This window comes from Bos grunniens, chromosome 16 (genome assembly GCF_055505025.1).
Source record: "Bos grunniens cultivar Pamir isolate PY7600 chromosome 16, Bosgru_T2T1.0, whole genome shotgun sequence".
Lineage (NCBI taxonomy): Eukaryota > Metazoa > Chordata > Mammalia > Artiodactyla > Bovidae > Bos > Bos grunniens.
The window spans coordinates 30,272,091-30,284,996 of NC_141180.1; the positions used below are offsets into that span (position 1 = coordinate 30,272,091).

The 12,906-nt window shown below is 48.5% G+C and overlaps 1 protein-coding gene across 10 annotated transcripts in view; it reads right to left on the minus strand.

Moving 5' to 3' along the window:
* CFAP74 (cilia and flagella associated protein 74) overlaps window positions 1-12,906 on the minus strand; it is an 89,573-nt gene that overhangs the window by 12,073 nt on the left and 64,594 nt on the right. For 9 of the 10 annotated variants that reach the window (XR_015143321.1, XR_015143320.1, XR_015143319.1 and 6 more), the window contains 4 exons: window positions 11,761-11,889; window positions 11,475-11,562; window positions 10,795-10,968; window positions 9,333-9,466 (listed from right to left, as the gene is read on the minus strand). Coding sequence is in view for 6 of the 10 variants with exons in the window: in XM_086344131.1 (XP_086200257.1) it covers window positions 9,333-9,466; window positions 10,795-10,968; window positions 11,475-11,562; window positions 11,761-11,889 (525 nt within the window). In the remaining 4 variants the exon portion in view is untranslated. Of the gene's footprint in view, window positions 1-2,463; window positions 2,776-9,332; window positions 9,467-10,794; window positions 10,969-11,474; window positions 11,563-11,760; window positions 11,890-12,906 lie in introns of those variants that run through there. The other variant, XM_086344134.1, reaches the window with a different exon arrangement.

Consider the following 12,906-nt stretch of genomic DNA (forward strand, 5'->3'; position numbering starts at 1 on the left):
TTGTTTTCTCTTTTGGATATTTGATTCATTTCACTCGCTGATTTACACTGTTATCTTTATTACATTCTTTCCTTCTACTTTCTTTGGGTTTAATTTGCTGTGCTCTCTTCCCAGTTCTTGAAACAGAAGGTTAAATAATTGATTTTGCACACTCTCTCCTCTTCTTTATATGCATTTGGAGCTAGAAACTTCCTGCTAAGCACTACTTTTGGTGGTTCACCAGCCCTCCAACTTAACATGTCCATAGTCAAATCCTTAGATGTGTTCACGTGTTCAGGTACTCCCAGCGAGTTGGGGGGAAAAGCAGAAGCAAGATGTAGATTGCTATGTGGAGTCTGACACCACCCATGTGACCGATGTGGGGTGTCACACCCCCCCCTCCCGACCCTGGCCACCTGCAGCTCCCCTGGTGTTAGTGCTGAAGTCCCACATCCTGGGAACCCCTCTTTCCTGGACAGCCTGACCTGGCTGGTCACCCTGCATTTACATAAATTTAGGTCTCCTGCATGCAGGCAGATTCTTTACTGTCTGAGCCACCAGGGAAGCCCCAGGAATACATACAAACAATAAATATGCCATTAGGAAGTGAAAGTCAGACACCCAGAAATCGGAAGGACCCTGCGGATTCTGGCAGTGGGAGGCTCTGGGGAGGGAGGAGGTCCGCACGTCGCTTGCTGCAAGCAGACCGTCTATTTCTGTAACAAAGGGAAACTGGAGGCAAACATGATAAAAATGTAAGAGCCACTATTGTGGGTGGAGGGTACAGCAAGCTGGCTCTGGAATCTTCTGAAAACAGAAGGGAGGGCTTAGAGGAGGTGGCTCTAAGGAAGTCGCTGACCCCGACATACTGAAGAGGGCACCCCAGAGCCATGAAGGAGGGAAGTGTGAACTGGGCTCTCACAGCTGAGAAGCTACCATTTGCAAAAATGAGCAGTGGGAAAGGACCCAGATCAAACCATAAATAAAGCTGTTAAAAGAGAAAAAGGGAACAGAATAAATACAATTCATATAGACAGTAAAACACACCAGAGAGATGTGCCCACAGAGAGTTGAAAATTGCAATGTGATCATTCAAAGTGAGCTTAACAGACTTGAGAAAATAATACAACATATGAAAAAACAGATCAGAATCTCAAGAAGTCAGAAGTGAGGGATTAAAATTTAGGAAAGGGGACTTCCCCAGCAGTCTGGTGGTTAGGACTCTGTGCTTCCAATGCAGGAAGAGTTGGATCCCTGGTTGAGGGGCCAAGATCCCACAGACTGTGTGGTATGGCCAAAATAAAAAAACCCACAAACGACTCAGGAAAGGATTATAAATAAAAGAAATATAGAAACAGAAACTCAGAAGGGAGCCATGAATAAAGAAACACGGAAGATAATTCTTTAAGAGAAAGAAGAGATAAGTGTGGAAATATTTTAAAAAACGATGAGGGACTTCCTTGGTGGTCCAGTGGATAAGACTTCAGGCTCCCAGAGCAGGCGGCCCGGGTTCCAGCCCTGGTAAGGGGGCTGGATCCCACATGCCGCAAGTAAAGATCGTGCGTGCCACAATGAAGATTGAAGATCCCACATACCACAACGAAGGATATTTGGGCCAGAGTGAGGAAAGCAGGAGAGACTCCATCTTAAAGACAGGATGTAAACTGGGCCTGAAGCCTGCCCAAGAGTGAGGAAAACTGTTGCTAATGAAAACCAGGTCTCCTGGAGACTTCCCTCCCTACAGATGGCAAACAGAGTTTGTAGTTGAGGTCAGGCTGCCCCTGTTAGGTTAACCATGTAGACATTCCCCCTTGATGTATACTCATTGTCTCTCCCCACTTTAACCTTAATTGTTTGTTCTCCTAGCACATACTTGTTGTAAAACTCAGTCATATACAACAAAGAGGTTGCTAACACGTAACCAGTCATGTGGTGGTGGTGGTGGGGGTAATAAAACTGGGCCTCTCAGAAACATCAGGGTACTTGTTGGGAACTGATTCCCCTTGGACCCGCTGGTGTAATAAACCATACTCCCCTGTCCTGAGTGTCCTCTGAGGTGTGTTTGAGACTCCGGATTCCACAACAAGCCCAAATAATAAAGAAACTGTATTTTTAAAATGATGGAAAGGATCCAAGAAAAAGTGGCAAAAGTGAACAAAGCCAAGACAAGTCATTATATTTACTTCAGGAGGCTCCCAGGAGGAAAACCAAAGGACAAGAATAAAGCAAATGTTTTAAGTTTTAAGACTAAAATTCTAGGAAGTGTTCCTGAAATTAAAAAAAAAAGATTTGAAAAGCACCATGTACCTGAGAAAATCAGTTGATAACAACCAACACAAAGTGTGTTCTTATAAAATTACTGGATTTTAGATAAGAAGCTGTTGTTCAGTCACACAGTCGTGTCTGACTCTTTACAACCCCAAGGACTGCAGCAGACCAGGCTGCCCTGTCCTTCACCATCTCCCAGAGTTTGCTCAAACTCACATCCATTGAGTCGACGATGCCATCCAACCATCTCATCGTCTGTTATCCCTTCTCCTCTTGCCCTCAATCTTTCCCAGCATCAGGGTCTTTTCCAATGAGTCCGTTCTTCGCATCAGGTGGCCAAAGGATTGGAGCTTCAGCTTCAGCATCAGTCCTTCCAATGAACATTCAGGATTGATTTCCTTTAGGGTTGACTGGTTTGACCTCCTTAATATCCAAAAGACTCTCTAAAGTCTTATCCAGCACCATAGTTCGAAAGCATCAATTCTTCAGTGCTCAGTCTTCTTTACATTCCAACTCTCATATCCATACCTGACCAGTGGAAAAAACAGTGCTTTGATGATAGGGACCTTTGTCGACAAAGTGATATCTCTGCTTTTTACTAGGCTGTCTAGGTTTGTCATAGCTTTTCTCCCAAGGAGCAAACATCTTTTAATTTCATGGCTGCAATCAGCATCCACAATGATTTTGGAGCCCAAGAAAAATGAAATCTGTCACTGTTTCCATTTTTTTCCCCATCCCACTCCAGTACTCTTGCCTGGAAAATCCCATGGATGAAGGAGCCTGATGGGCTGCAGTCCATGGGGTCGCGAAGAGTCGGACACACTGAGCGACTTCACTTTCACTTTTCACTTTCATACATTGGAGAAGGAAACGGCAACCCACTCCAGTGTTCTTGCCAGGAGAATCCCAGGGACGGGGGAGCCTGGTGGGTTGCCGTCTCTGGGTTCGCACAGAGTTGGACATGACTGAAGCGACTTAGCAGCAGCAGCAGCAGCAGAGTTTTGCCAAGAGAATGCACTGGTCATAGCAAACACCCTCTTCCAACAACACAAGAGAAGACTCTACACATGGACATCATGAGATGGTCATCACCAAAATCAGATTGATTATATTCTTTGCAGCCAAAGATGGAGAAGCTCTATACAGTCAGCAAAAACAAGACTGGGAGCTGACTGTGGCTCAGATCATGAACTCCTTATTGCCAAATTCAGACTTAAATTGAAGAAAGTAGGGAAAACCACTAGACCATTCAGGTATGACCTAAATCAAATCCCTTATGATTATACAGTGGAAGTGAGAAATAGATTTAAGGGACTAGATCTGATAGACAGAGTGCCTGATGAAGTATGGATGGAGGTTCGTGACATTGTACAGGAGACAGGGATCAAGACCATCCCCATGGAAAAGAAATGCAAAAAAGCAAAATGGCTGTCTGGGGAGGCCTTACAAATAGCTGTGAAAAGAAGAGAAGCAAAAAGCAAAGGAGAAAAGGAAAGATATAAGCATCTGAATGCAGAGTTCCAAAGAATAGCACAGAGAGATAAGAAAGCCTTCCTCAGTGATCAATGCAAAGAAATAGAGGAAAACAACAGAATGGGAAAGACTAGAGAGCTCTTCAAGAAAATCAGAGATACCAAGGGAACATTTCATGCAAAGATGGGCTTGATAAAGGACAGAAATAGTATGGATGTAACAGAAGCAGAAGATAGTAAGAAGAGGTGGCAAGAATACACAGAAGAACTGTACAAAAAAGATCTTCATGACCAAGATAATCATGATGGTGTGATCACTCACCTAGAGCCAGACATCCTGGAATGTGAAGTCAAGTGGGCCTTAGAAAGCATCACTACAAACAAAGCTAGTGGAGGTGATGGAATTCCAGTTGAGCTATTTCAAATCCTGAAAGATGATGCTGTGAAAGTGCTGCACTCAATATGCCAGCAAATTTGGAAAACTCAGCAGTGGCCACAGGACTGGAAAAGGTCAGTTTTCATTCCAATCCCAAAGAAAGGCAATGCCAAAGAATGCTCAAACTACCTCACAATTGCACTCATCTCACATGCTAGTAAAGTAATGCTCAAAATCCAACAAGCCAGGCTTCAGCAATACATGAACTGTGAACTTCAAGCTGGTTTTAGAAAAGGCAGAGGAACCAGTGATCAAATTGCCAACATCCGCTGGATCATCAAAAAAGCAAGAGAGTTCCAGAAAAGCATCTATTTCTGCTTTATTCACTATGCCAAAGCCTTTGACTGTGTGGATCACAATAAACTGTGGAAAACTCTGAAAGAGATGGGAATACCAGGCCACCTGACCTGCCTCTTGAGAAACCTATATGCAGGTCAGGAAGCAACAGTTAGAACTGGACATGGAACAACAGACTGGTTCCAAATAGGAAAAGGAGTACATCAAGGCTGTATATTGTCACCCTGCTTATTTAACTTATATGCAGAGTACATCATGAGAAACGCTGGGCTGGAAGAAGCACAAGCTGGAATCAAGATTGCCAGGAGAAATATCGATAACCTCAGATATGTAGATGACACCACTCATATGGCAGAAAGTGAAGAGGAACTCAAAAGCCTCTTGATGAAAGTGAAAGAGGAGAGTGAAAAAGTTGGCTTAAAGCTCAACATTCAGAAAACGAAGATCATGGCATCTGGTCCCATCACTTCATGGGAAATAGATGGAGAAACAGTGGAAACAGTGTCAGACTTTGTTTTTTTGGGCTCCAAAATCACTGCAGATGGTGATTGCAGCCATGAAATTAAGAGACGCTTACTCCTTGGAAGGAAAGTTATGACGAACCCAGATAGCATATTCAAAAGCAAAGACATTACTTTGCCAACAAAGGTCCGTCTCGTCAAGGCTATGGTTTTTCCAGTGGTCATGTATGGATGTGAGAGTTGGACTGTGAAGAAAGTGAGTGCTGAAGAATTGATGCCTTTGAACTGTGGTGTTGGAGAAGACTCTTGAGAGTCCCTTGGACTGCAAGGAGATCCAACCAGTCCATTCTGAAGGACATCAGCCCTGGGTGTTCTTTGGAAGGAATGATGCTAAAGCTGAAACTCCAGTACTTTGGCCACCTCATGAAGAGTTGACTCATTGGAAAAGACCTTGATGCTGGGAGGGATTGAGGGCAGGAGGAGAAGGGGACGACAGAGGATGAGATGACTGGATGGCATCACTGACTCGATGGATGTGAGTTGAGTGAACTCCGGGAGTTGGTGATGGACAGGGAGGCCTGGCGAGCTGCAGTTCATGGGGTCGCAAAGAGTCAGACACGACTGAGTGACTGAACTGAACTGAACTGATTTGCCATGAAGTGATGGGACTGAATGCCATGATCTTAGTTTTTTGACTGTTGAATTTATCAAGCCAGGTTTTTCACGTTCCTCTTTCACTTTCATCAAGAGGCTCTTTAGTTTCTGTTTGTTTTCTGACATTAGGGTGGTGTCATTTGCATATCTGAGATTACTGATATTTCTCCTGGCAATCTTGATTCTAGCTTGAGCTTCATCCAGCCTGCCATTTTGAATGATGTACTCTGCATGAGCAGGGTGACAATATACAGCCTTGATGTACTTCTTTCCTAATTTTGAACCAGTCCATTATTCCATGTCTGGTTCTTTACTTCTTGACTTGCATACAGGTTTCTTAGGAGGCAAGTAACGTGGTCTGGTCTCCTCTCTCTTTAAGAATTTTCCACAGTTTGTTGCGATCCACACAGTCAAAGGCTTTAGTCAATGAAGCAGAAGTAGATGTTTTTCTGGAATTCCCTTGATTTCTCTATGAAGAAGTAGGTCCCTTAAATACTGGGTTGCCATCAGACTTGTACAGACACATTTTATTCCAGAAGAGAGTGGATACGCTAATGTGTTAGTATTTAAGGTACTCAGGAAATAAAAGGTTTTTTCAGGTAAATAGACTTTCAGGTGTAAAGGCTGTGCAGAGTTTCCCCAGTTTGGGGGGTGGGCTCTGCCCTCTGCTACTGTCTCAGTGATGCCGCTGGAGTGACTGGAAGCCCTTTAGCTTCATGCTGTATCTCACACCTGATGCAATGATTCATCAAAGTAAAACATAAATGCACAAGTAAGATGTAAATTTGTAAAAGTTTTATAAGAAACCTTTGTGACTTTAGGTTAGGGAAAAAAATTCTTAGATATGATACCAAACTCAAGATCCAAAAACAAAAAGTTGATAAAGGGGGCTTGTTATTCAGTCAGTCATGTCCAACTCTTTACAACCCCATGGGCTGCAGCACGCCAGGCTTCCCTGTCCTTTATCATTTCCCGGAGTTTGCTCAAACTCATTTCCATTGAGTCAGTGATGCCATCCAACCCTCTCATCCTCTGTCAGCCCCTTCTCCTCTTTCCCTCCCTTCTCCTCTTTCCCTCAGTCTTTCCCAGCATCAAGGTCTTTTCCAGTGAGTTGGCGCTTCACTTCAGGTGGCCTAAATATTGGAGCTTTAGCTTCAGCATCAGTCCTTCCAATGAATATTCAGGACTGATTTTCTTTGGGATTGACTGGTTTTATCTCCTTGCAGTCCAAAGGACTCTCAAGAGTCTTCTCCAACACCACAGCTCAAAAGCATCAATTCTTTGGCATTCAGCCTTCTTTACATCCAGCTCCTCATATGGCTGCTGGAAAAGCCATAGCTTTGACTATATGGACTTTTGTTGGCAAAGTAATGTCTCTATTTTTTAATATGTTGTCTAGGTTTGTCATAGCTTCTTTTCCAAGAAGGAAGCGTCTTTTAATTGTGTGGCTGCAGTCACCATCTGCAATGATTTTGGAGCCCAAGAAAATAAAGTCGCTCACTGTTTCCATTGTTTCTGCATCTATTTGCCATGAAGTGATGGGACCAGATGTTATGATTTTTGTGTTTTGAATGTTGAGTTTTAAGCCAGCTTTTTCACTCTCCTCTGTCACCTTCATCAAGAGGCTCTTTAGTTCCTCTTCGCTTTCTGCCATAAGGGTAGTGTCATCTGTATATTGAGGCAATCTTGATTCCAGCTTGTGCTTCATCCAGTCCAGCATTTTGCATGATGTATGAGATCAAACCAGTCAATCCTAAAGGAAATCAGTCCTGAATATTCATTGGATGGACTGATGCTGAAGCTGAAGCTCCAATACTTTGGGCACCTGATGCGAAGAACTGACTCACTGGAAAAGACGCTGATGCTGGGAAAGATTGAAGGCAGGAGGAGAAGGGGCAACAGACAAACTGAACTGAACTCTGCATATAAGTTTAATAAGCAGGGTGAAAATATACAGTCTCGATGTATTTCTTTCCCAATCACTCAAAGTTAAAAATTTTTGCTTTACGAGAAGACAGTGTGAAGAGATTGAGACAAGCCACCAGGGAAATTTTTTGCAAATCTGACAAGAAACTTCTATCAGAGTATATAAATAACACTCAAAACTCCATAAAAACCCTGATTTTAAAAAATAGACAAAAGACCTAAAAATACTTCTCACTAAAAAGATACACGGATGGCAAATAAGCTCCAAGCTGTCAGTCGTTGGAAACACGAGTTAGTGAGACACTGTCACACACCTCTGAGGATGCCTCTCCATCTAGCAGACAAGGAAACCTGACATTACCCACAGCTGGAAGGGGTGCAGCAGCCAGACACCCGGACGTTATGGGGGAGAACATAAAATTGAAAAGAAACTGACGCTGTGACCTGGCAACTCCCCTCCTAGACACTAAGCAATGGGCGATGAGAACTCGGGCTTACACAGAAACCTGCTGGGGACCTGTGCCAAACTCAGTGTCCTTCGCAGGTGGGCTGCACGGACACGTCTCCAGCAGCTGGGGGCTGTGGCGGAGGGCCTAGGGGAGGGGAGGCAGAATGCGGGCTTTAGAGCCCTGGCATCCAGGTAGGGGTGGGGCGATTCAGCTCAGTCTTCAAGGTAGAGCCAACAGGCCTTACTGATGACTTAGCTGTGCAAGTGGAGGTAAGGAGTCAGGACGGGGTCATGCTGTGGCCGGTGCTCAGGCGGCAGTGCTGGGCACGGGTCCAGCTCTCAGGTCTGGGAGCCCATGGGCAGCCATGCTCTGTGGGGGGCAGTGGGGTGGGGGTGTGTGTGCCACTGGGTCTCTCTGGACTCCCGATCACTGCTTTATTCCCTGAGGCCTCACAGTTTTACCATTGCTAGCCTTTCCAAGGTGGCTCTTGGATAAGCTTTTGGAAATTTCAATTTATTTGTAGATAGTTCTTGAAGAAAATTAAATACTCATTCAATCGACAGACATCTAAGGAGCTTCTGCCATAGGCTGGAGCCCATTCTGGGCACTGAGATTATTTTTCAACCACCCTTTCTCATGGGGCTATTTTCCAGAGGCTGAGAGTTGTGAACAAGCCCAAGAGGGGCCCAGCCCAGGGTGGGTCACTAGAGCTGAGGGGAAAGGCGGGTGGTGGGGCTGAAGCTGGGCAGAGCCTGTACCTGGCTTTCCTCCAGGGGTTCTCGCTCTGCACTGGCTCCTTAAAATCACCACCTGTAGACCCCTTCCAGCTTCCCCTCAGCCACTCACCTGGCCGGAGGGTGCTAACCCTCCCTCCACCCCATGCCCCAGGGCTGCCAGGCCCCCAGCCAGGACCAAAGAGCAGACAGGAGAGGAAGAGAAGGAGGGGACAGGTGGGCTGGCTCCACGAGGGGTTGGCCTGACACCAGGAGGGTGTCCCAGCATGTTCCTCCCTGGAGGCTGATGATTGAGAATCAGCAAGAGCTGGCCCTCGTGCCAGACCCTGTCGTCCAGTCCATTTCCCCCTGCTCCCTGCCTTCTCAGCCCCAGTTCTCAGGGTGGACACGGAGGCCGGGGACCAGCCCATCACACAGTGCATAAGGGCATGGGGCTTGTGCCCAGGGGATGCTCTGCACACTCATGCATGCTCACAGGTGCATGCACACATGTGCACATCTCACACACCTGCAAGGTGGGCCTGGACCCAGGTGTGCAGACCTAGGTCAGAGCTTTCTGAGGTTGGTACTGCCGCCCAGCCCTGTAGTCAGCCTGGCTAGCCAGGGGCTGCCACTCCCAGCTGGCTGCCCAGGCCCTGCACTCCTGTCAGGCTCACCGATTAATCTCTGACTTGCAGATGAGCTCAAAGTTGTACTCCTTGGCCTTGGTGGGCTGAAAGATCACATCGAGCTGTAGCGTTTCCAGTGGCAGGATTGTCCCGAACCCATCGTTGGGCTGGATGTCCACAAACTGGCAAAAGGAAGACCATGGATGGCAAAGCGAAAATGAGGTGACCTTCCAGGGAGTGCCACGGGGAGCAACGTGGATGGGAGTGTGGCAGAGCACAAACAAATGTGTGTCTGGTGACATGTGTGTAAATGCATTACGTGGGTGTGAGTCTGTCTCTGTGTATGTGATCATGTGTGCAAGTGAGAGGGTGGTGTGTTTATGTGTGTCTGCATGCATGTGAGCACAGGTATGTGTGTCTATGTGTGTATGAGTGTGTGTGCATGCATGTGAGCACAGGTGTATGAGGCTGTGTATGGAGTGTGTACATGCGTGTGAACACAGTTGTGAGTATATGAGTGTGTGCATATGAGAACACATGTATGAGTGTGTATGAGTGCATACATGAATGTGAGCATAGGTGTATGTGAGTGTATATATGTGTGCATGCATGTGAGCACAGGTGTATGTGAATATGTGTGTGTACATGTGAGCACAGGGCTATGTGTGTACATGCATGTGAGCACAGGTGTATGAGTGTGTGTATGAGTGCGTGCATGCATGTGAGCACAGGTATATGTGAGTTTGTGTGTGTGCATGTGAGCACAGGGCTATGTGTGTACATGCATGTAAGCACAGGTGTATGTGAGTATATGAATGTGTGTGCATGCATGTGAGCACAGGTGTATGAGGCTGTGTATTGAGTGTGTACATGTGTGTGAACACAGGTGTGAGTATATGAGTGTGTGTGCATATGAGAACACATGTATGGTGCATACATGAATGTGAGCACAGGTGTATGAGTGTGTGTATGAGTGTGTACATGCATGTGAGCACAGGTGTATGAGTGTGTGTATGAGTGTGTACATGTATGTGAACACAGGTGTATGTGAGTTTGTGTGTGTGCATGTGAGCACAGGGCTATGTGTGTACATGCATGTAAGCACAGGTGTATGTGAGTATATGAATGTGTGTGCATGCATGTGAGCACAGGTGAGTATGTGAGTGTGTCTGCATACATGGGGGTAGACAATGGGTCTCTGGTGGGGCAGCCCGGAGGACTGAGGGAAGCCAGGCCTGGGCCTCTCTTGGCTGCCCTGCAGGGCCAGGCAGGCCAGAGTCTCAGGAGGGAGGGAGGGGAGAGAACTCTGGGTGCTGTGCATGCAGCAGGTGGAGAGAGCTCGAGAGGGGCAGGTTGAGGTGGGGACAGCCAGATACCCTGGCTGAGGTCCCTGGGAGTGAGCGTGGAGTCTGCAGGTGGGTGAGGCCTGGCCAGGCACCAGGACTCAGGGTAGCAGCCCCTCGTCCCTCACTGCCCAGTACCTCCCACTCTGACCACATGAGCGAGGTACCTTGGGGAGTCCAACGAACCCAAACTCCTGGGGCAGGAGGGAATGATTGCAGAGGCTGATTTGGGTCCTGATGGCCTCGTAGATGGTACAGTAGCCAAAGTCCAGCCCTGCGGGGCTGAGCTCCAGGTCCGAGGTGGTGACTACAGCATGGACAGTAAACCCCACGGGTTTGATCTGAAGTGCAGAGGGCAGGGCCATTAGGTCATTGCGGTCAGTTAGGGAAGTGTCTCCAAAACTGAGAAGAGCCCCGGTCCTGCTGTGAGCTGGCGGCTGACTCTGCACCTTTCACGGACACATCTGCTTCCTGTTGGCCTCAGCATGGCATGGGCAGCACAGGGGGGCAGGGGGCCGGAGGGTATGTGTGCACACACATGTGCATCTGTGCATCTGCTTGTCGGTGCATTGTGAGCTCACATGATGACATGTGTACCGAGGATGTGCACACCCTGAACACCTGGGTCTGGACTATACGAACACGAGGGTCTGGGTGTCCCGGGGACAGGCCCACCCACCCAGGACAGCACTGGGGCCTCTTGGATCCACAAGCCCCTCCCTCTGTCTCCCCTGTGCAGGGGCTGCTAGGGCAAGATCGGAGGCCAGTGAAGATGGGCTCCAAGAGCCAGGCCAGAACAGCTCTGCTCCCCCAGGGTGCCCGGCATCCAGATGAGCCCCACACAGACCTGGTCAGCCACCCGGATAGTCATCGGGGCCTCCAGAACCCTGGTCTCCTTGTCAAAATACTTCCCTGCATCTTCTGGGAGGGAGTGTCTGCAAGAGACAGGGGGCACTTGAATGTTCTTTTCCCCTTTATATTTGAGAAATGACAAAAGGCTCAACTGTGAGGGTGCCAGAGTCATGGGGTACACAGAAGATCAGAAATACGGGAGCCTGGGGTTGGCTTCCTGCTGTGACTCAGGACCACCCCCCCCCCACCCGGGAGGAGCGGCGCCCTGCTGGGCACATCACCTGGGCAGGAACTTGAGCTGCACTGAGTAGGACGACAGGGCCTGGATGTAGCCAGTCTCAGGCAGGAGCTCCACGTGGCCCCGCAGCTCCTTGCACACCTCGAACTTTAGGCGCAACGCGGCCTTTGACCTGCAGCATCCAAGGGAGGGCCGGACAGCGACTTGAGGTCAGTCCTTGCCCCACAGGGCCCAGTGCACCCCCTCCAGGCACAGCCCTGCCGGGCACAGCCCCCACCCTCCAGCCCCACTGTCGGACAGGCTTCAGAGCCCTGCTCACAGGGGCAGGTTTTCCTGAAATGACATTGGCTGAGGAATCCTTACAAATAAAAACATCACAACTGAAAGTCACCCTGGTCAGTTTTTAGAACCTGAGTGTTTTCTGGGAAGCGCCTCACAGGCCGAGGGTCAGGGAGAGGGGGCCCTGTTCCTCCTGGAGTTCTGCCATTCCCCACTCAGGCACAGGCTCTCTTGCAGGACGCTCAGGAGGCCCCAGGTGGCCAGGCCTTGGCCTTGGTGACGGCAGCTTCCCCAATTTTTGTCCTTGCTTTCAACTCAGGACCAGCCGGAGAAAGCCAGGCGTGCCCCCAGTCAACCACGTGGGCCACAGCCCCATTAGGACACCCCCTCCCCACCTGCTCTCCAGTCTCCAGAAAGAGAGGCAGTGGGTGAGCTGCCCTAGGCCTGTTAAGGAGACCGCCCCTGGGCCATCAGGGACCCCAGGCCATGGTCCAGAGCCTCTCAGGCCTCTTGGTGTCTCCTTAACCGCCCGGGGTGATTCTCACAGTCCCTCTGTATGGGGAACCCAGGGCCGATCGGGACCCTGAGTGACCCATGGGCTCCTGAGATTGCAAAGGAAGGTCTCTCTTCTCTCAACTTTGACCTCTGGCCCCAGTGTCACCCAGCACTGAATGTCCCCTACCATGAAAGGTGTTCAGACTGGGCCCTCCCACCCTGGTTTCTGCTGTGGCTGGGTTCCCCTCAGGCAACTACAACCAGGGTCTTTGTGAACTCACTCCCTTGCTACCTCTGTACCCATAAAACTGGTAATAACATTGAATTCTAAAATCATTCAACAAACCTAAGAGGTCGAGTGCGTGCCTCAGGGGACAGGCTGAGAAAGCAGAGCTCCCGTGCTCCGTGTCCCCCC